General features: G+C 46.1%; 2 protein-coding genes across 6 annotated transcripts in view; one reads left to right on the forward strand and one right to left on the reverse strand.

Annotated features, from left to right (window-relative positions):
- The window catches only part of LOC122543628 (uncharacterized), a 70,982-nt gene that overhangs the window by 42,750 nt on the left and 2,595 nt on the right, over positions 1-25,637 (reverse strand). The window contains exon 3 of one of the 3 annotated variants that reach the window (XM_087974247.1): positions 23,510-24,765. The exons of 1 other annotated variant lie outside the window; for it this stretch is intronic. In XM_087974247.1, the coding sequence (XP_087830373.1) occupies positions 23,510-24,669 (1,160 nt within the window). In that variant the 5' untranslated portion in view covers positions 24,670-24,765. Of the gene's footprint in view, positions 1-11,225; positions 12,041-23,509; positions 24,766-25,637 lie in introns of those variants that run through there. One more of the 3 variants, XR_015751238.1, reaches the window with a different exon arrangement.
- LOC122543495 (uncharacterized) lies at positions 357-10,125 on the forward strand. 3 transcript variants are annotated; one of them, XM_087974230.1, is made up of 5 exons: positions 357-1,020; positions 1,137-1,232; positions 3,137-3,226; positions 7,618-7,669; positions 9,154-10,125. In XM_087974230.1, exon 5 carries the CDS (start codon positions 9,255-9,257, stop codon positions 9,933-9,935), a length of 681 nt encoding a protein of 226 aa, XP_087830356.1. In that variant the 5' UTR covers positions 357-1,020; positions 1,137-1,232; positions 3,137-3,226; positions 7,618-7,669; positions 9,154-9,254; the 3' UTR covers positions 9,936-10,125. The 3 variants fall into 3 exon arrangements, with proteins under 3 accessions (XP_087830356.1, XP_087830357.1, XP_087830358.1); XM_087974231.1 differs by having other exon boundaries at positions 357-629; XM_087974232.1 differs by lacking the exon at positions 7,618-7,669 and having other exon boundaries at positions 357-1,232.

Consider the following 25,637-nt stretch of genomic DNA (forward strand, 5'->3'; position numbering starts at 1 on the left):
GTTGACCGTTACCCCCACCAAGATGGCGGTCGCTCATGCGTCCCATTGACCGTTACCCCCACCAAAGATGGCGGTCGCTCGTACGTCCAGTTGAATATTACCCCTAACAAAGATGGCGGTCGCTCGTACGTCAGGTGGACCATTACTCCCAACAAAGATGGCGGAGGTAACTGGGCCTATCAGGGCCTGGCGCCCACAACCGTTTGCTGCAAACGCTAGACGACGAGTTTCTAATTCGGATAGTGGAGGGGAATAAATCTTTCCAATGCGTAAACCAGTCTCCCGCCCTCCGCTGTTTTCCTTTTTCTTCCTTACCCTTTCCCTCACCTCCCGAATCCATTCAGGCTTCAGTGCATTCAGCGGCATGACGTGTCCGACCTCTGACCTCCCCGCCCCGCCCCTACTTCGTTCCGATTGGTTGGAGGACCAGCTGCCCACGCTCGGTCCTCCAAGGCCGGGCGGCCTTCCTATTGGCGCAGCGCCGCCCTCAGTCACGTGGGGCCTCTGGGCGGGAACTGTGTTTCTTCTCCCTCCCCCTTTCCAAGACTTGTGTCCGCGCCGATCATCAAGCAGGCAGCAGGACAACGATGGTGGAGGGACCAGGCGATTGCACGGAGACATGGCGGAAGGCACGGTGGCTGGAATGAGAATTTGTTGGCACGAGTCGGGGACGAGAAAGGACTCCGGATATCTCCGAGCTCGTGTTGCCGTCCACCATCTTTGTTAGGGGCACTGAGGACCTTGTGGCTGCGTAGACGCCATATTTGTGGGGGGCAATATGAAACATGGCGCATGCCTGGTGTTTTTTTTTCCTTCCTGTCCATTCATTGTTCATATCTACTAGTGCCCACCCTGATCAGTTTTCTGTCACTATCTAACTCCCTCTGGCTCTCCTAATCAGTGCATTTTAACTCTGTTACTTCTCTGTACATTTTTCTTAGAGGTTTCTACTGCTGACCCTCCCCTGACCATGTAATGTTGCTAACCTACCCAGCAACATTACCTACAGCATTTTTAACAGTTAAGACTGTTTTCCCTGTATACTTCTCTTTTGCTTCTGAGCATACACTGACCATCAAATTGACCAAGATATTATACATAGTTCATTCACTTTGTTTTGTTCTCTCTCTCCACAGATGTTTTGTCAACGCACAGTTGGCCAGGAGGTAACCTTCCTGAATCAGCGCAGTTTGTGAGGTGAAGCTGCCCCCCCCCCACCACCATGCTGTTAGGTAAACAAGTACAGGTTGCTCACACAGTGATGATGAAGGATTGTGATACATGTTTAAATTAACAACAATTTCACAATCACAGAATTGTTACCTCGCAAAGGAGGCCATTCAGCTCATCATTGAGTGCACTGGCTTTCTGAATGAATTTCACAACCTAATGCCATTGTCTTGCCTTTACCCCATTACCTTGAACATTGTTTCTATCTAAATAATGTTCCAAGGTCATCTTGAATGCCTCAATTGAATGTGTCTAGATTAGAATGGTGCTGGAAAAGCACAGCAGGTCAGGCAGCATCCGATGAGCAGGAAAATGGATGGCTTTTGCCTGAAGAGGGATTTTCCAGCACCACTCTAATCTAGACTCTGATTTCCAGCATCTGCAGTCCTCACTTTTGCCCTCAATTGAATATGTGTCCAGGAAATGTCCCGACAGTGCATTCCATAGTCAAACTACTTGCCGTGTGAAATTGTTTGTTGTCATCTCGTTTTTGCTTCATGTGGAAACCACGTTAAGACTGTGGTTCTCAATCCTTTTGAGTGGGAACCATGTGTCCCTTGTTTTCACTATAATTATATTTAATACAGTTTGTACTATATTCCACATAATAGAACCAGACAAGGCAAATCACCAAAATATAAAAAAGAACCTTTTGGAGGAACATAAGAAAATGTTAAGGCTGGGGCAACCAATCACTTTGTTGAAGAGGGAGTTGTAATGAGTATTTTATGTCAGTGAAATGATGTGTAGAGACAGAAAGGTTTAGCAACTGAAAGAAAAATCACCAATGAATAATCTGTTTAAATCTGGATTGTTTGTGACGCTGGAATTAGATCAGTACAGAAACCGCAAAGGTTCAGAGGCAGAAAGAAATTACCAAGGAGGATTGCAGTCACAAAGGAGTGTGACGTTGAGGGGTTTCAAATGTTTGGATCTCTTAAACTGAAGACAGTTGCGGGTTAGTGAGCTATGGGGTGATGGGTGAACAAGACTTCTTGCAAGTAAGCACATGGACAGCAAAATTTTGGATGACCTCAGGATTGCACGAATGTTGAATGTGGGAGACCAAGAAGTGCATTACAGTGGTTAACTGTAGAGTAACAAATGAATTAACCACCTGTATCTCCTACATGTTCCTCTCTCTCTGTCTGCCTCACTCCTTGTATCAGTCCAGACCAGGTTGCAGTTTCCCTACAGTCAAGAACTATTTGATTAAAACCTCGGTATCTGGGGCCAGAATTAGATAAGTTGCAGAGATCTCAAAGGATCTGTGGTTTGAAGAGAATACAGAGATAGAAATGAACACAATCAAGATGGAAAAAGGTATGAGAAACTTAAAACGTTGTTGCTTTACAACCAGGAAACTTTGCAGGTTCGTGAGTACAAGGACAATGGGTGAACAAGACTTGCTGAGTGTCGCTAATGGCCAGAGTTCAGGATAATCTCGAGATGTATGAACAGGAGGGGCTGTTTGGCAGTGTGTTAGAATAGTTGAACCTCGAGTTGAGAGTAGGCTGGAGTCGGGTGATGTTATCCAGGTGGAAATACGCAGCACAGAAGGGACAAAAGGAAGCAAATATTGCTTTCTGGTGGCCACCATCTTATGGGACATACTGCCCCACATCCAAAGGTCTGTGGCTCTGCTCAGTGGCATAAAAAGTCAAGGCAGAACCTCGTCAATCTGAGGAACTGCCAACCATGACAACTTGCAGTGGCAACAGCTCACCTGCAGGATTATCCTGGGCCAGGAGTAGGGCATGTTGTGATTTTTTTCTCCTGGGATTTTGTAAACTGTTTTTACAGGACAGTTGAAAGGGGCAGCAAATGGAAAACAAGAGAAATGTATGGTTCTTCTGATTGCTGTCCTGGACTCTCAGTGCATAACTTCATAAACTTATTTTTACAGGATATTCCACGCAGCTGTACAAAAAGAAAACTCAATCCAAATGCTGAGTAGGAGCAAGAACAGGCACGGAAACACTGCTGAAAAGAGCAGGTAAGGTGGTCTGAAATGCATGTGTTTCAGGGCGAGACGTATAATAGGCAAGGTCGATGAAATTAGAGCTTTGGGGAGTACTTGCAACTATGGCATAGCAATTATGGAGAGGAGACTTGGCTGCAAGAGGGAGTGAGATGAAAAATGTGGTGCTGGAAAAAGCACAGCAGGCCAGACAGCATTTAAGAAGCAGGAAAGTCGACATTTCAGACATAAGCCCTTCATCAGGAAAGAGGGACAGGACTGGCAGCTGAATGTCCCAGAAGTTAGAAGTTTCAGGTGTGAAGGAAGTGGATGTAAAAGGATTGAGGGAAGTTGAATTATTGGTAAAGGAGTATCTCACAGCTGTACTGAGGGAGGATACATCTGAGGACTCATGCAACAAGGCAGTATGGAAAGAATCCAGGAATAGGAAAGGTGAAATCACAATGCTGAGGGTATACGACAGGCCTCCCAACAGTCAGCGGGAGATAGAGAAGATGTCGACAGATTTTGGAAAGAGTAAAAATGGCAGGGTCGTTGTGGTGTTTGATTCTAACTTGCCCTATATTGACTGGCTTGATGGAAGGAAGCAGAAGGTGATAGTTGAAGTTTGTTTCTTGGACTGGAGGCCTATGACTACTGCAGTGCCACAGGAGTCGATGCTGGGACCTTTATTAATTACTTTTACTTAAATGATCTCGATGTGAATGTACAAGGCATGATTAGTATGTTTGTGGATGATTCAAAATTAGGAGGTATCGTTGATAGCGAGGAAGGTTATCAAAAATTACAGAGGGATCTTGATCAGATGGGGAAGTGGGCTGAGGATTGGCAAATGTAATTCAATACAGATACGTGTGAGGTATTGCACTTTAGGAAGTCAAGCCAAGGTAGGACTTATACAGTAGATGGTAAGGTCCTGAGCAGTCATCATAGAATCCCTTCAGTGTGGAAACGTGCCCTTCAACCCAACAATATGACTTCATAGTGGTTTATACGATCATGAGGGGCATGGATAGGATAAATAGACAAAGTCTTTTCCCAAGGGTGGGGGAGTCCAGAACTAGAGGGTTTCGGGTGAGAGGGGAAAGACATAAAAGAGAACTACGGGACAACGTTTTCATGCAGAGGGTGGTGCGTGTGTGCAATGAGCTGCCAGGGGAAGTGTTGGAGGCCTGTACAATTGCAACATTTAAAAGGTATCTAGATGGGTGTATGAATAGAGGGATAAGGTTGGCAAATGGGACTAGATTAGGTTTGGATATCTGGTCGGCATGAACAAGTTGGACCGAAGGGCCTGTTTCCATGCTGTACATCTCTATGACACTAAGTCCACACCAACCCTCCGAACAGCAACCCACCCAGATCTATTCTCCTACATTTACCCCTGACTAATGCACCAATCCTATACATCCCTGAACACTATGGGCAGTTTAACATGGCCAATTCACCCTAACCTGCACAGTTTTGAATTGTGGAAGGAAACTGGAGCACCCGGAGAAAACCCACGCAGACACGGGGGAAAACGTGCAAACTCCACACAGACAGTCGCCCCAAGGCTGGAATTGAACCCGCATTCCTGATGCTGTGAGGCAGCAGTGCTAGCCACTGTGCCGCCTGTTCCACAGTGTCGTGGAACAGAGGAACCTGGGAGTACAAGCACATAGTTTGTTGAAAGTGGCGTCATAGGTAGACAGGCCGGTGAAGAAGGTATTTAGCATGCTGGCCTTGTTGGTCAAGGTATTGAGTAAAGGAGTTGGGACATTATGTTACAGTTGTATAAGTCATTGGTAAGACTGCACTTGAGTATTGTGTACAGTTTGCTCACCCTGTTATAGGAAAGACATGGTTAAAAATCACACAACACCAGGTTAAAGTCCAACAGGTTTATTTGGCAACACACTAGCTTTCGGAGCGCTGCTCCTTCATCAGGTGGTTGTGGAACTGGATCATAAGACACAGAATTTAGAGCAAAAGATTCTAGTTTCATGCAACTGAAACGATATATTGAACAAACCTAGATTGCTGTTACATCTTTCGGAATAGGTTGCAGGTTTTGGGTTCATTAATGCGTCAACCCCAGAACTTCTTTTAAGTCACATTCTTGAGATAACTTAAGGTTTTATAAAAAAGGTGGCATCTCAGCTCAGACAATGCATTAAAGGTGTGAGGTTTGAGTCTGTGTCCCAATCTTAAGTCAGACTGGTGCTATTTCCAAAGTGGAATTTATAAAATATTACATGAATCGACTACCTGCAGATTGTGCAAATATAATTCTGCAAATGCAAATTCACCTCAGAGACTTGTATGTGTGTGCATGCCTGAGAGAGAGAGAGAGCCTATTCAACCAGTGGGATCATCCTCCACCAATTAGAGCCACAGAGATGTACAGCACGGAACAGACCCTTCAGTCCAACCCGTCCATGCCGACCAGATATCCCAACCCAATCTAGTCCCACCTGCCAGCACCCGGCCTATTTCCCTCCAAACCCTTCCTATTCATATACCTATCCAAAATGCCTTTTAAATGTTGTAATTGTACCAGCCTCCACCACTTCCACTGGCAGCTCATTCCATACACGCACCACCCTCTGTGTGGAAAAAGTTGCCCCGCAGGTCTCTTATATTTTTCCCCTCTCACCCTAAACCTATGCCCTCTAGTACTGGACTCCCCAACCCCAGGGAAAAAGACTTTGTCTATTTATCCTCTCCATGCCCCTCATGACTTTGTATACCTCTATGAGGTCACCCCTCAATCTCTGACGCTCCAGGGAAAACAGCCCCAGCCTGTTCAGCCTCTCCCTGTAGCTCAAATCCTCCAACCCTGGCAACATCCTTGTAAATCTTTTCTGAACCATTTCAAGTTTCACAATATCTTTCCGATAGGAGGGAGACCAGAATTGCACACAATATTCCAAAAGTGGCCTAACCAATGTCCTGTACAGCCGCAACATGACCTCCCAACTGCTGTACTCAATACTCTCGACCAATAAAGGAAAGCATACCAAACGCAGCCTTCACTATCCTATCTGCCTGTGACTCCATTTTCAAGGTGCTATGAACCTGCACTCTAAGGTCTCTTTGTTCAGGAACACTCCTTAGGATCTTAACATTAAGTGTATAAATCCTGCTAAGATTTGCTTTCCCAAAATGCAGCATCTCACATTTATCTGAATTAAACTCCATCTGCCACCTCTCAGCTCATTGGCTCATCTGATCAAGATCCCGTTGTAATCTGAGGTAACCCTCTTCGCTGTCCACGACACCTCCAATTTTGGTGTCATCTGCAAACTTACTAACTGTACCTCTTATGCTCGCATCCAAATCATTTATATAAATGACGAAAAGTAGTGGACCCAGTACCGATCCTTGTGGCACTCCACTGGTCACAGGCCTCCAGTCTGAAAAACAACCCTCCACCACCACCCTCTGTCTTCTACCTTTGAGCCAGTTCTGTATCCAAAACTAGTTCTCCTTGTATATCCATGACTTCTAAGTAGTTCTAACCTTGCTAACTAGTCTCCCATGGATAACGTTGTCTTACTGAAGTTCATATAGATCTCGTCTACCGCTCTGCCCTCATCAATCCTCTTTGTTACTTCTTCAGAAAACTCAATCAAGTTTGTGAGACATGATTTCCCACGCACAAAGCCATCTTGACTATCCCTAATCAGTCCTTGCCTTTCCAAGTACATGTACACCCTGTCCCTCAGATTCCCTCCTACAACTTGCCCACCACCGAAGTCAGGCTTACTGGTCTATAGTTCCCTGGCTTGTGCTTACCACCCTTCTTAAACAGTGGCACCACGTTGGCCAACCTCTAGTCTTCCGGCAACTCACCTGTGACTATTGATGATCCAAATACAACAGCAAGGGGCCCAGCGATCGCTTCCCACAGAGTTCTCGGGTACACCTGATCAAGTCCTGGGGATTTATCCACTTTTATGTGTTTCAAGACATCCAGCACTTCCTCCTCTATTATAGACGTGTTTGAAGATGTCACCATCTATTTCCCTACATTCTATATCTTCCATGTCCTTCTGCACAGTAAATACTGATGTTAAATACTCATTTAGTATCTTCCCCCATCTCCTGTGGCTTTGCTGATCTTTGAGGTGCCCTATTCTCTCTCTCGTTACCCTTTTGTCCTTGATATATTCATAATTTAATGGGAACACCTTTCCCTTTATCTGCCTTATCGAAAGTTACCATAAAATCAAAACCTCCTCTCTGGGATCCTCCCATCCTTCACAATATGTGGTGATCTCTGGTTTGCACCGATGCACTTTCTTCCTGTCGGTAATGTCTTCACACATTGACTGTTGCATGGTGACATCACCCATTTGCTGGGGGTTTTCCTCAACTCTTCAGCTTTTTCTCTGACTCCAGTGTTTCTGTTATCTTTACAGCTGCGAGTCCCAGCAGGAGAGTTTACATTAAAACAGTGAGATTGTTTCAGAGGTGAGTATTTTAAGTAATTTACCCACACCTTTGAGCTTCTAATGCTGTACTCGGTTATCTGGTTCCATTGGCTCTTCGGCTTGTGTATCACCTTGACTGTGGATCATAATCCATGTCCAACTATTGCTCTGTTTCAACACTGCCCTCCCTCCCTAACTACCCTGTTTACTTTCCTCTAATAACGGGTCCGTTATTAGTATTTTACTATTACTTAGATTAGATTCCCTATAGTGTGGAAACAGGCCCCTCGACCCAACAAGTCCACACCGATCCTCTGAAGAGTAACTCACCCAGACCCATTTCCCTCTGACTAATGTACCTAACACTATGGGGCAATTTAGCATGGCCAATTCACCCCATACCTGCACATCTTTGGACTGTGGGAGGAAGCCAGAGCACCCGGAGGAAACCCACGCAGATACACGGAGAATGTACAAACTCCACACAGACAGTGGCCCAAGGTTGGAATCGAACCTGGGAGCCTGGTGCTGTGAGGCAGCAGTGCTAACCACTGAGCCACTGTGCCGCCCCAAATAGCCGAAGGTTGTGAGTCTGAGCGAGATCCCAGAGGTAGGGAGGGGTTGTGAGGCTGGAGGAGTTACAGAGATTGGGAGGCTTTCGAGGTGAGAGGACTTGATGACAGAATGAGGCTGGAGGCTGAGTCTGGAGAAGGTTACTGGGCGACACAATATCACGAGGGACTTGAGAAGGAGGACAGAAATTGTAAACGTCTCATGCTCTTCACTCAAAGAATGTTAAGCTCAGGTGAACAAGGCTTGGTGTGAAGAAGCACATGGGCTGGAGAGTTCTGAATGACCTGACGATTACAGGGAGTTTGAGTGTTGATTCGGTTAAGAGTGTGTTTGAATAGTAGAGTCAAGAGGTAACAAAAGAAATACCCTACCTGTATCTCCCACCTGTCCCTTTGTACAAAGACCAGAGTCTTCTATCAGTAAAGACCTGGCAGCAGTTTTCCCTTTGCAGAGTGAGAATGATGAACCAACTGAGTTGAAATCCCAGCATTATCCATGATTACGTTTTGCTGAGTGCTGGCCACGTCCAGATTCATTCAGCTCCGTTTCACTGCTTACACTTGCTTTTAGATTAGATTCCCCTACAGTGTGGAAACAGGCCCTTCAGCCCAACAAGTCCACACCGACCCTCTGAAGACCAACCCACCCAGACCCATTTCCCTCTGACTAATGCATCTAACACTGTGGGGCAATTTAGCGTGGCCAATCCACCCTGACCTTCACATCTTTGGACTGTGGGAGCAAACCGGAGCACCCGGAGGAAACCCACGGAGACACTGGGAGAACGTGCAAACTCCACACAGTCAGTCGCCCCGAGGCTGGAATCGAACCTGGGACCCTGGGTGCTGTGAAGCAGCAGTGCTAACCACTGAGTCACTGTGTTGCCCTGTGGTACTGTTTTCTTGTGTGTTGACTCTCACTCCATTCGTCTGTTTTATATCGGTTTCACAGGCTGTTCGATGGAGACGTTTAGCAGCCAGGCACAGGAAGCCAAACAAACAAAGCTGGGTCTGACAGAGTCACCCCACTGGTCATGACTTTGGAGTTTGGGCATGGAAGGGGAGAAACTGTACACGTGCTGTGTTTGCGGACACAGCTTCAGCCAGTCATCTGGGCTGTCAGAACATAAATGCAGTCGGAATGGAGAGATGTACGGGGAATGTGGGAGAGGATTCGGATCCCTGGCTGAGCTGGAAACGCCTCAGCACAGTCATGCCGAGGAGAGGCCGTTCGTTTGCTCAGACTGTGGGAAGCGATTCACTCAGTCGTCAGACCTTCTGAAACACCAGCGAATTCACACTGGGGAGAGACCATTCACCTGCTCCACGTGTGGCAAGGGATTCACAGAGTCCTCCACCCTGCTGAGGCACCGGCGGGTCCACACCGGCGAGAGACCTTTTAAGTGCCCAGACTGTGGGAAGTGCTTTAAATGTTCTGGGGACTTGATGCGCCATCAACGTATTCACTCTGACGAGAGGCCATTCAGGTGCTCTCACTGTGGGAACGAGTTCAGGCAGTTGTCTGGCCTCACGAAACACCAACGGGTTCACACCGGGGAGAGGCCATTCACCTGCTCAGTGTGTGGGAGGGCATTCACTCAGTCATCCACTCTGTTGATACACCAGCGCATTCACACTGGGGAGGGACTGTTCACTTGCTCAGAGTGTGGTAAGAAATTCACTTGTTCGACCGCCCTGCTGAGACACCAACGGGTCCATGAGGAACCACAGTGATGGACTTTCCTATGAGTCAGATCCAGGACTGAACTGTTTACACTGGTGTCTGTGTCTACAGTTGTTATTAAACACCACCTCAGTTGTAGGTATTAATATTTTTGCATAAACATTCATTACTTCAGTTTTGTGCTCATCACAATGTGTTGTACCTTTTCGACTCCTCAAACACATTTGTTCCTTTTGACAATCTCAAACGTTGGTCACTTTAGTTGTTCATATTAAAATGTTTTAAGAAAAAGGATATCAGTGTGAAAATTTGCAACTCGAGATTTTGATTTGAATTGAATTGAATTTATTGTCACGTGTACCGATGCACAGTGAAAAGCTTTGTCTTGTGAGCAATACAGGCAGATCACAGAGTTAAGTAGCATAGATAGTAAATAATAGGTAAACAGCAGCAAAAACAAAAACACAGGTACAGGCGAATGTTATGAGTTTGAGAGACCATTCAGCATTCTACCAACAGTAGGGTAGAAACTGTTGCGAAACCGGCTGGTGTGTGTGTGTGTGTTCAGGCTTCTGTACCTTCTCCCCGATGGTACAGGCTGTAGAAAAACATTGCCGGGGTGGGATGGATCTTTGAGAATACTGGCGGCCTTTCCTTGACAGCGGGCCTGGTAGACGGATTCTATAGATGGGAGGTTGGCCTATGTGATTGTCTGGGCTGAGTTCACCACACTCTCTGTAACGGTCTCCAATCTTGAATGGTACAGTTAATACATCCACAGAATGCTTTCGATGGCGCACCTATAAAATTTGGCGAGGGTATTCGCCGTCATGCCAAATTTCCTCAGCTGCCTGAGGAAGAAGAGACGTTGTTGGGCCTTTGTAACCAGTGCATCCACATTTGTCCTCCTCTTTCTGTCTGACAACAATTCCTATTTATTTCACCTCATGAAATCTCTGAAGGTTCTTCTTAGGGACATATTAGGGAAAGTGAGAAAAGGCTTGGGCAAAGATAAGGCTCAGGCAAAGACTGGGGTTTTAGGAACTGTTCGGGGCAGGGGGGGGGGGAGAAAGATGTCAGTATCGTATTCCAGCTCAAAGCAACGGATGTCATTGGCTGAAGGAGTTGCTTGCGTTCGACTTAAACACATCATTTTGTCAGAGAAACTTGCCTTTGGTGAAAATAATGGAAATAGAAAGGGTAAAGCTAAGTGTGAACATTTAGAGGCAGCTTCCCTGGTGCTCTCATGGTTAGATTTGATGTTATTTGTCTTTGCCTGGGTTTGATTCCTGGTCTCAGTCAATGAAGATTATTTAATTTGTGCAAATGTTGACATTAACACTGACTGAAAATTTAAGAGACAACAGTTTGATGAGAATCAGTCGTGTCAATGTTGAGGCTCGACACCAGCTGCAAATTTGGAATCACTTTGGAACTGCAACACCAGGACTGCAGTGATTCAGTAAAGCAGCTCACCCTCTCTTTCCCCAGGGCAATGAGGGCTGAGCAAGGAAACACTGGCCTTGGCCACTGATGATCACGTCCTGTGAAAGAGTAACAGACTAGAGATGGAATGAAGAAGTGAAAGGAAAAGGGAATGGTTGTGAAAGGTTGCGTGCACAGAATATAGGCGGCAGTGGGCACTGCAGATGCTGGAGATTAGAGTCGTATTGGAAAAGCACACCAGGTCAGGCAGCATCCGAGAAGCAGGAAAATCGACCTTTCGGGCAAAAGCCCTTCATCAGGAAGCCAATGACATCCATTGCTTTGAGCTGGAATATGATACCGACACTTTTCCCCCTTTGGGACAGTTCCTAAAACACACAGTCTTTACCTGAGCCCTTCCTGATGAAGGGCTTTTGCCCGAAACATCAATTTTCTTGCTCCTTGGATGCTGCCTGACCTGCTGTGTTTTTTCCAGCACCACTCTAATCTGCACAGAATCTCGACTTACTGATGCAGGACAAACAATGGATGATGATGATGATGGGAAAGATTTAACTTCCAGTTGTTTACACTGCTACTAATATCACACCTGATCAACCAATCACAACTACTTGTTCAAAACTTTGCTGAATGACTGCTTTCTGTGCTCGATCGCTTCAAGTTTCCCAGCATCACGATGGTTTCACTCTCTGACATTCGTTATTACCCACTGCAATGAAATAAAACAAAACTTCTTAACTCCCACATTCCGCTTTTGAAGTCATACCACACAGAAACAGACCCTTCGGTTCAATCTGTCCACTGCCAACTATAATCGCAACTAAACTAGTCCTAGCTATGTCTGCTTGGCCCCTATCCATCTCTTATTCATCCATAGACAAGTAATACACTGAGTGTTCTTGACAGGAGATCGTCTTGGGAACATGAGCTTAACATGATAGGGAGTGAGTTACAGACTGGAAAGTGGAGGTTTCCTTGTGTTCTGAAAGGTGGAAGAGAAGTAAATAGACACACACACATAGTGACCAACAGTCAGGAAGGGACTGAGGGAGATTTAGATCGGGCCGAGCACACTCTCACTCTGTCACAAATTCTGATCCAAGGCTGCAGATCTACAATTCAGTGGCGGAGCTATTTCGGGTTTTGTATATTCGAGTCTCAGATATTTGGAGCTTGGAAGGTAAGGCAGACATTGCTGGAATCTGACATTGTCTCAGGCATTCACTGTAAACAAATTGCACTTTAATCACCTTCAAAGAGCTGTCTCCATTTTCAACCGCTGCAAGGATCGATGAATGGAAATGGCTTTTGACACATTACCCCCTCTCCCTTGCTGACAAATGAGTCAAGTCAGACATCTTAGATTTGTTCACAGCCACCATTTTATTTTAGGACAGCACTGACATTGACTTTATAAATAGTGAGAAGTAAGAGAGATTGGCAACATCTATACTCAATACACTTAGAGCACTGCGTACAGTTCTGGTCACCACATTATAGGAAGGATGTGGAAGCTTTGGAGAGGGTTCAGAGGAGATTTACTAGGGTGTTGCTTGGTCTGGAGGGAAGGTCTTACAAGGGAAGGCTGAGGAATTTGAGGCAGTTTTTGTTAGAGAGAAGGTTGAGAGGTGACTTAATTGAGACATGAAAGATAATTAGAGGGTAAGATAGGTTGGACAGTGAGAGCCTTTTCCTCGGATGGCGATGGGCAGCACGAGGGGGCATAGCTTTAAATTGAGGGGTGATAGATATAGGTCAGATGTCAGAGGTAGTTTCTTTACTCAGAGTAGTAGGGGTGTGGAATGCACTGCCTGCAACAGTAGGAGACTCGCCGACGTTAAGGGCATTTAAATGGTCATTGGATAGGCATATGGACGAGAATAGTGTAGGATAGATGGACTTCAGGTTTTACAGGTTGGTGCAACATGGAAGGCCAAAGGGCCTGTACTGCTCTGTAATGTTCTATGTACATATCCAAGTGACTTTTAAATGTAACTGTATCAATCTGTTCCTCTGGAAGATAATTCCATACACTAAACACTCTTTTGTGTAAAAATCGTTGCCCCACATTTGTCCTTTTTAAATTTCTTTCTCCTCTCACCTTACAAAATATGCCGCCATTTTGAAATCGCCCCACCCAGGGGAAAGATTCCTGCCATTCACATTATAAAAATGAGGTCACGCCTCAACCTCCTGGGTTCCAGTTTTGTTTGTCAAGAAAAGACATTTAGTAAGATTGCAGATGACACCAGAATTGGTGATAGAGTGGACGGTGAAGGTTTCAAAGATTACAGAGATCTTGATTAATTCAGTCAGCGGGTTCCAGTCAGAAAAGCCCCAGTTTATTCAATCTCTCCCTTCTGGGCAACGTGCTGGAAAGTCTTTTCCGAACCCTCTCCAGCTTAATAATATCCTACTCCGGAAGAGGTATATCAACGTCCTGTGTAACTTCAACATGATTTCCCAATCCCCATACTCAAAGGTCTGAGCAATGAAGGCAAGCATGCCAAACACCTTCTTACCCACTCTGTCTACATGTGATGAAAGTTTCAATGAATTATGAACCTGAATCCCTACATCTCTGTTCTGCAATACTATCCAAGGTTAATTCTAGAAGCCCTGTCCTTGTTCATTTTACCAAACTGCAATTCCTTGCATTTATCCGAATTGACGTCCATATGCCACTCCTCAGCCCGTTGACTGAATCGATCAAGATGTTTGTAATCTTTGATAACCTTCTTCACTGTCCACTCTATCACCAATTCTGGTGTCATCTGCAAACTTACTAAATGTGTTTTCTATGCTCTCATCCAAATTATTTATATAAATGACAAACAAAAGTGGACCGAGCACCAATCCCTGTGCTACACCACTGGTAGCAAGCCTTCAGTCCGAAAAACATCCCTCCACCATCCTCTCTGTCTCCAGCCGTTAAGACAATTTTGTATTCGATTGGCAACCTCACCCTGAATCCCATCTGATCTAGATTAGGTTATATTCCCCACAGCGTGGAAACAGGCCATTCGGCCCAACAAGTGCACACTGACCCTCTGAAGGGTAACCCATCCAGACCCATTTCCCTCTGACGAATGCATCCAACACTATGGGGCAATTTAGCATGGCCAATGCATCTGACCTTCAATCTTTGGACTGTGGGAGGAAACCGGAGCACCCGGAGGAAACCCACGCAGACACGGGGAGAATGTGCAAAACTCCACACAGGCAGTCGACTGAAGCTGGAATCAAACCCAGGTCCCTGGCTCTGTGAGGCAGCAGCACTAACCACTGAGCCACCGTGCCGCCCTCTAGCTTTACTAATTAGTCAAACACATGGAACCTTGCGAAAGGCGTTACTAAACTCCAACTAAACAAAAGTACACCACTCTGGTCTCATCAACCTTTTTGCTTCCTACCTCAAAAAAACTCAGTCAAGTTTGAGCGACATGATTTCCCTCACAGAAAACCATGCTGACTATCCCGAATCATTCCTTGCCTCTCCAAATGCCTAAAAATCCTGTACAGAATCACTCCCAACAACCAACCCACCACTAAAGTCAGACTCACGGGTCTATAGTTCTCAGGCTTCTCCTTACTTCTCTTCTTAAAGTAAGGCACAACATTATTCACTTTCCAGTCATCCGGTGCCTCAGATCATAGTTATAGATGGTACAAACATGTCTGCAAGGGGTCCTGCGATTTCCTCCCTCACTTTCCACAATGACCTGAGATACACTAGATTAGGTCCCAGACGTTTACCCAACTTTGTATTGACTAAGACATCCTGCACAGCCTTTTCTATATTGGGAACTGTTTTCAAAGCATCAACATTTGTTTTCCTCTGTTTTAAAGGCAAGAAGACAACTGAGTTCAGCGAAATGTGTCCCCGTCATTTCTTGCATCCGATTTGGTATCAGACTAATTGAGTGATAGTTTTGCAAGTTTTGAGAAGACTTGTAGCACAGGTTGAGGTTCTGGGTGTAAGTTTGCATGCTAAGCTGTATTGCTGTCACTAGTATACTTACACACAGATGAGGAAGGACACCACTTCAATTAGGTCAAGCCAAACAGAGACACGCATGAGAATTCCTCAAAGCATGGCATTCCAACCAGAACTCTACCAATAAACACATTGATTTCGACCCCATCTACCATCCTCTCAGAAAATGAACAGGAAATAACATCACCAATGCAGGAAATGACATCACCAACCCAAGGAACCTTCAACACACAAATAGCAAGTGGGACATAACACCAGCACTTCACCACAGGCTCCTTGATGATGTTACCTAGTATGGTGATGAAACATCTGAAAAACAAACCTTCCAGCTCAGCAAGCAAACTTACACCCTGAGTGATAGTTAAAACAATGCAAACACTTCACTGAAGCTCAGCACATCTAAACAGGAACTATGCTGTAATGTCCTGCAGTACAGGTGCTGTGCAGTGTGAAGTTACTGCAGCTCTCCTTCACATTGAAGTCTTGTGTGAAAACTTGGCACCATTGCACAGTGCAGTAATGTACACAAGAGAGGAAGAACAGACTTCCTCTGGGAGTAATGGCCATGGTACACCTTTCTGGAATCAGTACAGGAGATCAAGAGTATGACATGCTCATGTCTTTTTAACCCGTCATCTGCAAACACCTCACTTCTCGATGCCTTGCATTTTAGATATCTGCTCCCACATCTCAAGTAAAGTTTGGGATTAGGGCCTGTCTTGATTTATGTCTTGATTCATTGACCCAAAAACTGAACAGGAAGGAGGAGGGGAGGAGAACTCAAAAGAGATGCAATGTGTAAATGTTTCGGATTTGCCACCTGTCAGTTGTTTTTGGTGAGGAATGTCCATCAGGCATCGACTCAGGAGATTGACAGGAGCGACGATAAGTTGCTTGTTTTACTGCATTTGTCTCTGCCCTGTTCAAGCTCACAGCAATACATGCTGATGTTGGCTGCACAGGTCATTTGTGCGTTATTAACCAACATTATTTGACAGCAGAAGTTTGTCTCTGGTGCAAGTTATCTCAAGTGAAGACACGGTGGAAGTCGCAAGGTGAAGGCAACCTGTGCAAAGGCACAGCAGCACCGCTGGTGGTGAAAGCAGTGTCGATCAGGAAACCTATGAGATGGCAGAGCAACGGGCCCGCTCAGAGCTCATCACGTGCATGCAGACCCAACATGTTTATCCATTTCAAACGCTAACCGTTCATTTGACTGTATTCACTGGCATGAACTCAAATTTTCCTGTCCCTGGAATGATCAGACATACATCAGGAGGTGCGCATCATGATTCTGTGCAAGTCCTGACCAACACAAACACAAGTAAGCTGCACAGGAATGTCAAACCTGAGGTGGAATGATCCCCTGCTGTCCAGGAACCTCTGCAAATGTCTCTGAGCCAAGACCAGGTTAAAGACTATGATGTGACAGGCCAGACTAAACTGTGTCTTTACCAAGGAGGTGTTAGACTGTTTAATAAATGTTCAAATAGGTGGACAACTCAATTAAACACAGTAACTGACCCCGCACAGCAGGTCAGGCAGCACCCGAGGAGCAGGAGAATTAATGTTCCGGGCATAAGCCCTTCATCAGTTCTCCCATTCCTTGGATGCTGCCTGACCTGCTGCGCTTTCCCAGCAACACACTCTTTGACCCTGATCTCCAGCATCTGCAGTGCTCACTTTCTCCACAGCGACTGACCCCACAACCGCACACCAGTTAACCGTTCCTGATCACGGAATAAGCCCACACCGGACTATACCGAGAATACTCACTTCCCTGGAAACCCACTTCCCACTCACCATTTACACATCCACTGATGTTGTGCTTTTAAAAGATTCGCTCAGGCAGAGAAGCTAATGTTATAAAAAGGGGAGCTTACTGTCTTCTGTCATAACCCCATTTATCCAGGACTCACTGAGCTGCCCAGTTCTCCATTGGCTGGATCAAATGGATGGTGTCATTGGGTCAGTTAGACAAAACATATCGGCTGTGGCAATGAACTCAGCATTCTCCCTGATTGGACAATTTAGTCTGAGTTACATCACGGGGTCAACCCTCCTGCTTAATTTAAACCAGCAACACAGAAAAGATTTATCCCGTGCAGTAACATGTGAAAATTCGAGAGGCCAAGAAGCTGTTAAAGTAAAACTTAACAACTTTATTTCTTAAATTATAACAGAGAATAATTAACTAACAACTACTTACAACTCCTTCCTCTAACCTATCTTTCACTTTCCCTTCTGTAATACTAGTCCGATAAAACCCCCTGATTAAGATTAGCCAAGAATTAAAATTTTCAAAACCAGCCAGATGTCGAATCTTCCCGTTATGTCTTCCTGTGTCTTCTTTTCTTCTTCTTAGGGATTTCTGCTTCACAGGTTATTGATCGATCAAGACATCTTTAAGAGAGCTATTTTTCCGGCAGTCTGCAGATGCCGTTGGGTTGGCAGTTCATAGAACATAGAACAGTACAGCACAGAACAGGCTCTTCAGCCCACGGTGTTGTGCCGACCATTGATCCTCATGTAAGGTAAACCTAGTGTACGAACTCTCAAATATCTGTGACCATATGCATGTCCAGCAGTCTCTTAAATGTCCCCAATGACCTCGCTTCCACAACTGCTGCTGGCAACGCATTCCATTCTCTCACAACTCTCTGTGTAAAGAACTCACCTCTGACATCCCCTCTATACTTTCCCCCAAACAGCTTAAAACTATGACCCCTCGTATTAACAATTTCTGCCCTGGGAAAAAGTCTCTGGATATCAACTCTATCTATGCCTCTCATTATCTTGTACACCTCAATTAGGTCCCCTCTCTTCCTTCTTTTTTCCAATGAGAAAAGTCCGAGCTCAGTCAACCTCTCTTCATAAGATAAGCCCTCCATTCCAGACAGCATCCTGGTAAACCTCCTCTGAACCCTCTCCAAAGCATCCACATCTTTCCCCTAATAGGGCGACCAGAACTGGACGCAGTATTCCAAGTGCAACACAACCAAAGTTTTATAGAGCTGCAACAAGACCTCACGGCTCTTAAACTCAATCCCCCTGTTAATGAAAGCCAAAACACCATCTGCTTTCTGAACAACCCTGTCCACTTGGGTGACAATTTTAAGAGATCTCTGTACCTGCACTCCAAGATCCCTCTCTTCCTCCACACTGCCAAGAATCCTATCCTTTCTCCTGTACTCAACTTTCAAGTTCGACCTTCCAAAATGCATCACCTCGCATTTATCCAGGTTGAACTCCATCTGCCACCTCTCAGCCCATCTCTGCATCCTGTCAATGTCCTGCTGCAGCCGACAACAGCCCTCTATAGAGTCAACGACACCTCCAACCTTTGTGTCGTCTGCAAACTTGCTAACCCATTCTTCAAACCCCTCATCCAAGTCATTAATAAAAATTACAAACAGTAGAGGCCCAAGAACAGAGCCTTGTGGAACACCACTCACCACTGACTTCCAGGCAGAATACTTTCCTTTCACTACCACTCGCTGTCTCCTGTCGACCAGCCAATTCTGTATCCAGACTGCTAAATTTCCCTGTATCCCATTCCTCCTGACCTTCTGAACGAGCCTGCCATGGGGAACCTTATCAAATGCCTTGCTGAAGTCCATATACACCATATCCACCGCTCGACCCTCATCAGCTTGCCTAGTAACATCCTCAAAGAACTCAATAAGGTTTGTGAGGCATGACCCGTCCCTCACAAAGCCGTGCTGACTGCATTTAAGCCATGCTCTTCCAGATGGTCATAAATCCTATCCCTCAGAATCCTTTCTAACACCTTGCAGACGACAGATGTGAGACTGACTGGTCTGTAAATGCTGGGGATTTCCCTATTTCCTTTCTTGAAGAGAGGAATTACATTTGCCTCTCTCCAGTCCTCAGGTACGACTCCAGTGGAGAGCAGAGCGAGGATGCAAAGATCTTTGCAAGCGGCGAAGCAATCAAATTTCTCACTTCCCAAAGCAGCCGAGGACAAATCTGGTCTGGCCCTGGCGACTTGTCAATCTTAATGTTTGTTAAAATTTTCAGCACATCAGCTTCCTCAATCTCTATCCGTTCCAGCATGCTTACCTGCTCCTCAGTGGTTTCATTCACTACAAGGTCCTTTTCTTTAGTAAAGACAGAAGCAAAAAACTCATTTAGGGCTTCCCCTACCTCCTCAGACTCTGTACACAAGTTCCCAATGCTATCCCTGATCGGCCCTACTTTTTCTTTGATCATTCTATTATTCCTCACATATGTGTAAAATGCCTTTGGATTCTTCCTGCCAAGCCTTTTTCGTGCCCCCTCCTGGCTCTCCTCAGACCATTTTTGAGCTCCTTCCTCGCCTGCCTGTAATCCTCTAGAGCTGAGCGAGACCGTTGCTTCCTCCACCTCATGTAAGCTACCTTCTTTCTTTTGACGAGAAGCTCCTCCGCTCTCGTCATCCAAAGTTCCTTTATCTTACCCCTTCTTGCCTGTCTCAGGGGGACATATTTATTCATCACGCGCAACAATGATCCTTAAACAGTTTCCACATGTCTATAATGCCCTTTCCATGGAACAATTGCTCCCAGTCCATGCTTCCCAACTCACGTCTGATAATATCATAGTTTCCTTTTCCCCAATTAAATATCCTCCCATTGTGCTCCTCCCACCTGTTCAATTTTCCCCAGTCTTATACCCTCAAAGCATCGAATTGTGTCATTGGCTTTTAAGATTGTCAATATACTAAATTCAAACTTGATTGGAGTTTGGTATTTCTCAGGTTATACTTTAAGCCGATTGGCCTAATTCGAATCTGTTTTAGAAACCCAGCTAATTGAGTTGTTAGACCAAATGTTACATTGTATCTTGTTCAGAACACTTGGTGCTGTCAGGTAGTTCTGCTAGCTTTTAACTCTCATAAAGGACAGTACACCCACATCTTCATAGCATCTGTCATTGACACTTCCCACTCAGTTAATACTTGCAGCAAAAGAGCATCCAAATCAGAGGCAGAGTGGACCAATCAGCTCCTTCGAGTCTGTTCTGTCATTCAATAAAATCGCGGCTGATCGAGTTGTGACCTTGATCTCACTTTCCTGTCTGCCCATAACCGTGGACTCCCCAAACATCTGCCTAACTCAGCCTGGAATATATTCAATAACACAGACCTCACACCTTCAATGTCTTGGGCTCGATTATGTGAAAGACTGGTTTAGTCACAGACACTTGGGTCACCTCTGATTACAACGGGGTCTTGATCGGATGGGCCAATGTGCTGAGAGTTGGCAGATTGAGTTTAATTTAGATAAATGCGAGGTGCTGTAGTTTGGGAAAGCGAATCTTAGCAGGACTTTTTCATTTAATGGTAAGGTGCTGGGGAGTGTTGCTGAACAAAGACACCTTGGAGTGCACGTTCATACCCCTTGAAAGTAGAGTCGCAGGTAGATAGAATAGTGAAAAAGGCATTTGGTATGCTTTACTTTATTGGTCAGTCTATTGAGTACAGCAGTTGGGAGGTCATGTTGCAGCTGTACAGGTCATTCGTTCGGCCACTTTTGGAATATTGCATGCAATTCTGGTCTCCTTCAATTCGGAAGGATGTCGTGAAAGTTGAAAGGGTTTAGAAAGGATTTACAAGGATGTTGCCAGGGTTGGAGGATTTGAGCCACAGGGAGAGGCTGAACAGGCTGGGGCTGTTTTCCCTGGGGCGTCGGAGGCTGAGGGGTGACCTTATACAGGTTGATAAAAACATCAGGGGCATAGGTAGGGTAAATAGACAAAGTCTTTTCCCTGCGGTGGGGGAGTCCAGAACTAGAGGGCATAAGTTTAGGGTGAGAGGGGAAAGATATAAAAGAAACCTAAGGGGCAACCTTTTCACACAGAGGGTGGTACGTGTATGGAATGAGCTGCCAGAGGAAGTGGTGGAGGCTGGTACAATTGAAACATTTAAGAGGCATCTGGATTGGTATATGAATAGGAAGGGTTTGGAGGGATATGGGCCGGGTGCTGGCAGGTGGGACTAGATTGGGTTGGGATATCTAGTCGACATGGACGGGTTGGACTGAAAGGTCTGTTTCCATGCTGTACATCTCTATGACTTGCCAATGAGAAGGATAAGGAGCTGAGGAGCAGAAGTCGAAAGAGGGGCCAGCATCAGTGGCTTCAGCCTCCACAAGGTTAGGCTGGAGGAAAGTCCACAAGTGTACTCCTGGATGTGGGATGAAGACTCTGAGAATTTAGTAACAGTGGAAGAGTTGCAATGGCTGTTGGTGTCATCAGCCACATGTGAAATCTGACACTGTGTTTTTCAGATGAGGTCCTTGAGCAGCAGAATGTGGATTAGGAATAGGAAGAGGCAGAGGACAGATCCTCTGGGACACCAGAAGTAAGGCCTTGGAAGCAGGAAGGGAAGGCGTTGCACTGATGCTCTGGCCGTGACCTGACAGGTCAGCAATGAGTCAGAAAAGCGTCGGTCCATTCAGCAGGACAACAGTGACGAGGGGCTGCAGGAGGATTGTGTGGTAGAAGGTTTCAGAACGGGGCAAGAAGGTCAAGGAGTAATTGCTTACTTTCGAAATCAGTGATTTTGACAAGAATTTGATTCTGATGACGGGGAAGAAATCTGTTTGGAGGAATTGAAAGATGGAGTTCTGGGAACGACGGACACAGATTTAGAAGGAGGCAAAGCATTCAGAGGAAGAGATTCGAGATGGGATACAATGACGGCTGAGCCAAGTGTTTTCTTTTTGAGGATGAGTAAATGGCGGCAGAGTGAAAGGAAAGTGGGATAGTCTTTGAAGAGAGAGAACCATGAACAATATTAGTGAGCAAGGACGGTTTGGTAAATGCTGTCACTAGTTCAGCATTGGTCAGAACCAAGTCGAGTGTAGTGCTGGAAAAGCACAGCAAGTCAGGCAACATGAGGAGCAGGAGCATCAACATTTCGGACATAAACTCTTCATCAGCCCTCTCTCTGCCCCCACACCCAGCTCCAGCCCTTCACCAGGTCCTAGCTCTCAGTCCTGCCGTTTCTTTACTATTCCCCCAGGGCCCCCCTCACTGAAGATGAATGTTTAGTCCTCAGCAAAGGCCTCACCTTCATCCCCTACACTCCCGGATTAATGAGTTCGACACACGTCATAACCTTAAACATTTCTTCCACCAATTTTTCAACCAAGACTTTCGCCCACCCATCGAGGACCCCTTCTCTCACCTCCAATACACCCCATCCACCTGGACACCCCCTACTGGCCTGTTACCTGCCCTCGATCTCTTCATGTCTAATTGCCGCAATTCCTGATGCAGGACTTATGCCCGTAACGTCGATTCTCCTGCACCTCGGATGCTGCCTGACCTGCTGTGCTTTTCCAGCACCACACTCTCGACTCTGATCTCCAGCATCTGCAGTCCTCACTTTCTCCTTGTTCAGAACAAGACTGAGGAGGTGGATCTCATGGACAAGGTGAGCGCTGACAGGAAACAAGGGGACGTAAGAGACGAAATGAAGAACGGATGATTTCACAGCTTTGACATGAATTTGCTCGATTCATCAGGGGAAGGAAGGGAAGCAGCAAGAAGCAGGTGATTACATTGTCTCAATCTCAGTGGCAAAGAAACTCTTGTGGGTTTGTCATCCCTGAGGTGAAGTTGAAGGAGAATTCTTCAAAAGAAATTAACTTGTGTCAGACATATTAAAAAAGACTCAAAACTTAGTGTATGCAACACAAGTCGGATTTATTTGACCGTTAACCAGCATTTTAACACCTATGACTGGGCTCTAGATTATTAACATCAACAGAAACAGATCCACATCGGGCGGCATGGTGGCTCAGTGGTTAGCACTGCTGCCTCACAGCACCAGGGACCCAGGTTCAACTCCCGCCTCGGGCAGACTGTCTGTGTGGAGATTGCACATTCTCCCCGTGTCTGTGTGGGTTCCCTCTGGGTGCTCCGGTTTCCTCCCACAGTCCGAAGATGTGGAGGTCAGGTGAATTGACCACGCTAAACTGTCTGTAATGTTAGGTGCATTAGTCAGAGGGAAATGGGTCCGGGTGGGTTACTCTTTGGAGGGTCGGTGTGGACTGGTTGGGCCGAAGGGCCTCTTTCCACACTGTAGGGAGTCTAGTCTACGTGACCATAATAGCAAATTCCAAGCACTGCAGTTAGTTGTGAATCCGCTGGTGTGCCAGGAGGTTGGACGACTGAGCAAATCTCTTCCTGCACACGGGGCAGGCGAACGGCTTCTCTCCAGTGTGTGTCCTCTGGTGTGCCAGAAGGTTAGATGACTGAGTGAATGTCTTCCCACACACAGAGCAGGTAAACGGCCTCTCTCCAGTGTGAATACGCTGGTGCACAGTGAGGTGAGATGATAACCTGAAGCCTGTTCCACAGTGAGAGCACCTGAATGGCCTCTCATCAGTGTGAACACGTTGATGGCAGATTAGTTCCCCAGAACTCTTGAAGCATTTCCCACAGTTCAGACACTTAAAAGGTTTCTCTCCAGTGTGAACCTGCTGGTGTCTTAGCAGGTGGAATGAGCGAGTGAATCCCTTGCCACACTCGGAGCAGGTGAATGGCCTCTCTCCAGAATGGATCCGTTGGTGGACAGTCAGCTGGAATGATTTCTTGAACCCAGTCCCGCAGTGAGAACACATGAACGGTCTCTCATCAGTGTGAACTAGTTGATGGGACGCCAGTTCCTCAGAACTTGTGAAGCACATCCCGCAATCCAGGCAATGGAACGGTCTCTCCCCAGTGTGAATTCGGTGGTGCCTCAGCAGGTGGGTTGACTGTGTGAACCCCTTCCCACACACAGAGCAGGTGAACGGCCTCTCCCCGGTGTGAACCCGCTGGTGGGCAGTGAGGTGCGATGACCGCCCGAACCCAGTCCCGCACTGAGAGCACCTGAACAGTCTCTCATCCGTGTGAACACGTTGATGGGACGTCAGATTATCCGAACTCTTGTAGCACTTCCCACAGTCTGGGCACTGAAAAGGTCTCTTGTCGGTGTGAACGAGCTGGTGTTTCAGCAAGTGCGACAGCTGAGTGAAAGCCTTCCCACACTCGGTGCAGGTGAACGGCCTCTCCCCGGTGTGAACTCTCTGGTGGGTCAGCAGGTGGGATAACAGAGTGAACCTCTTCCCACACTTGGAGCAGGTGAATGGCCTTTCTCCAGTGTGAGTGCGCCGATGAACCTCCAGCTCTGACGGGAATCGGAATCTCTTCGCACAGTCCCCACACTTCCAAGGTTTCTTCTCTTTCTGGCTGTGTTCCAACACACCAGAAGACTGGCTGAAATTCTGGCGGCAACCAGGAGGCGTGTGCAGTGTCTCTCCGCTGTGAACAGTGCTTTCCCCTTCCATGTTCAAATCGGGTCGCCAGAAACTTGGTAATTCAGACAGGTCCTGATTTGCCGTTCGCTTCTGTTGCCCAATTACAAATCCACCCCTTCTAACACTCTGTGAAATTTATTTTGAACAGAAAAATTGGAGTAACAGAGAGCCCACAAAACACAAAAGTAGATTCAATTAATGAAGGGCTAACAGAAACCAGTAAGTAGGAATAAATGGGTCTTCTCACATTGGCAGGCTGTGACTAGTGGGATGCTGCACGGACCAGTACTTGGGCCCCAGCTATCAACAGCGCACATTGGAGGCGGGGATGAAATGTAAAATTTCCAATTTGCAATGGTACAAAATTAAGTGGGTAATGTGCACTGTGAAGAAGATGTAAAGCAGTTTCAGGAAGACTTGTGAATGGACAAGGACATGGCAGTTGGAATATAATGCGAAAAAACATGTATCATATCAGCATCGTGTAACAGAGATCTACAAGACAGAAACGGGTCCTTCAGACCATCGATTCTGAACTATTAAAAATCAAGCACCTGACTATTGCAATTCCATTGATCTATCACCTTATATGCTTTGGCATCGCAATTGCATATCTAAAGTCTTGAAGTTTCCCCTTTCCTAGGAGAAACAGATGTGCACATTATTTCTGAAATGGCAAAGGGTTGGAAAGTATAGATGTACAAGGGAACCTGGACGTCTTTGATGATAAGTCTCTTCAGAGGGTCGGTGTGGGCTTGGGGGGCCGAATGGCCTATTTCCACATTGCAGGGATTGTATATTTCTATGATCAAAGTTAACATGCAAATGCGTCAAGCTATTAGGGAGGCATGTGGAATGTTTGTGTTTCTCACAACAGGATTTGAGTGCAGTAGTGAAGCCTTGGTCCCATCGTACAGGAGCTTGGTTCCACCAACCTGGAGTACTGTGTGTAGTTTTGGTCTCTCAATAAAGATGGAGTGGAACAAGATTCACCAGAT

The sequence above is a fragment of the Chiloscyllium plagiosum genome, unplaced genomic scaffold, assembly GCF_037043375.1.
Source record: "Chiloscyllium plagiosum isolate Xiang-an unplaced genomic scaffold, Cpla_swu_hap1 HiC_scaffold_27, whole genome shotgun sequence".
In the NCBI taxonomy this organism is placed as follows: domain Eukaryota; kingdom Metazoa; phylum Chordata; class Chondrichthyes; order Orectolobiformes; family Hemiscylliidae; genus Chiloscyllium; species Chiloscyllium plagiosum.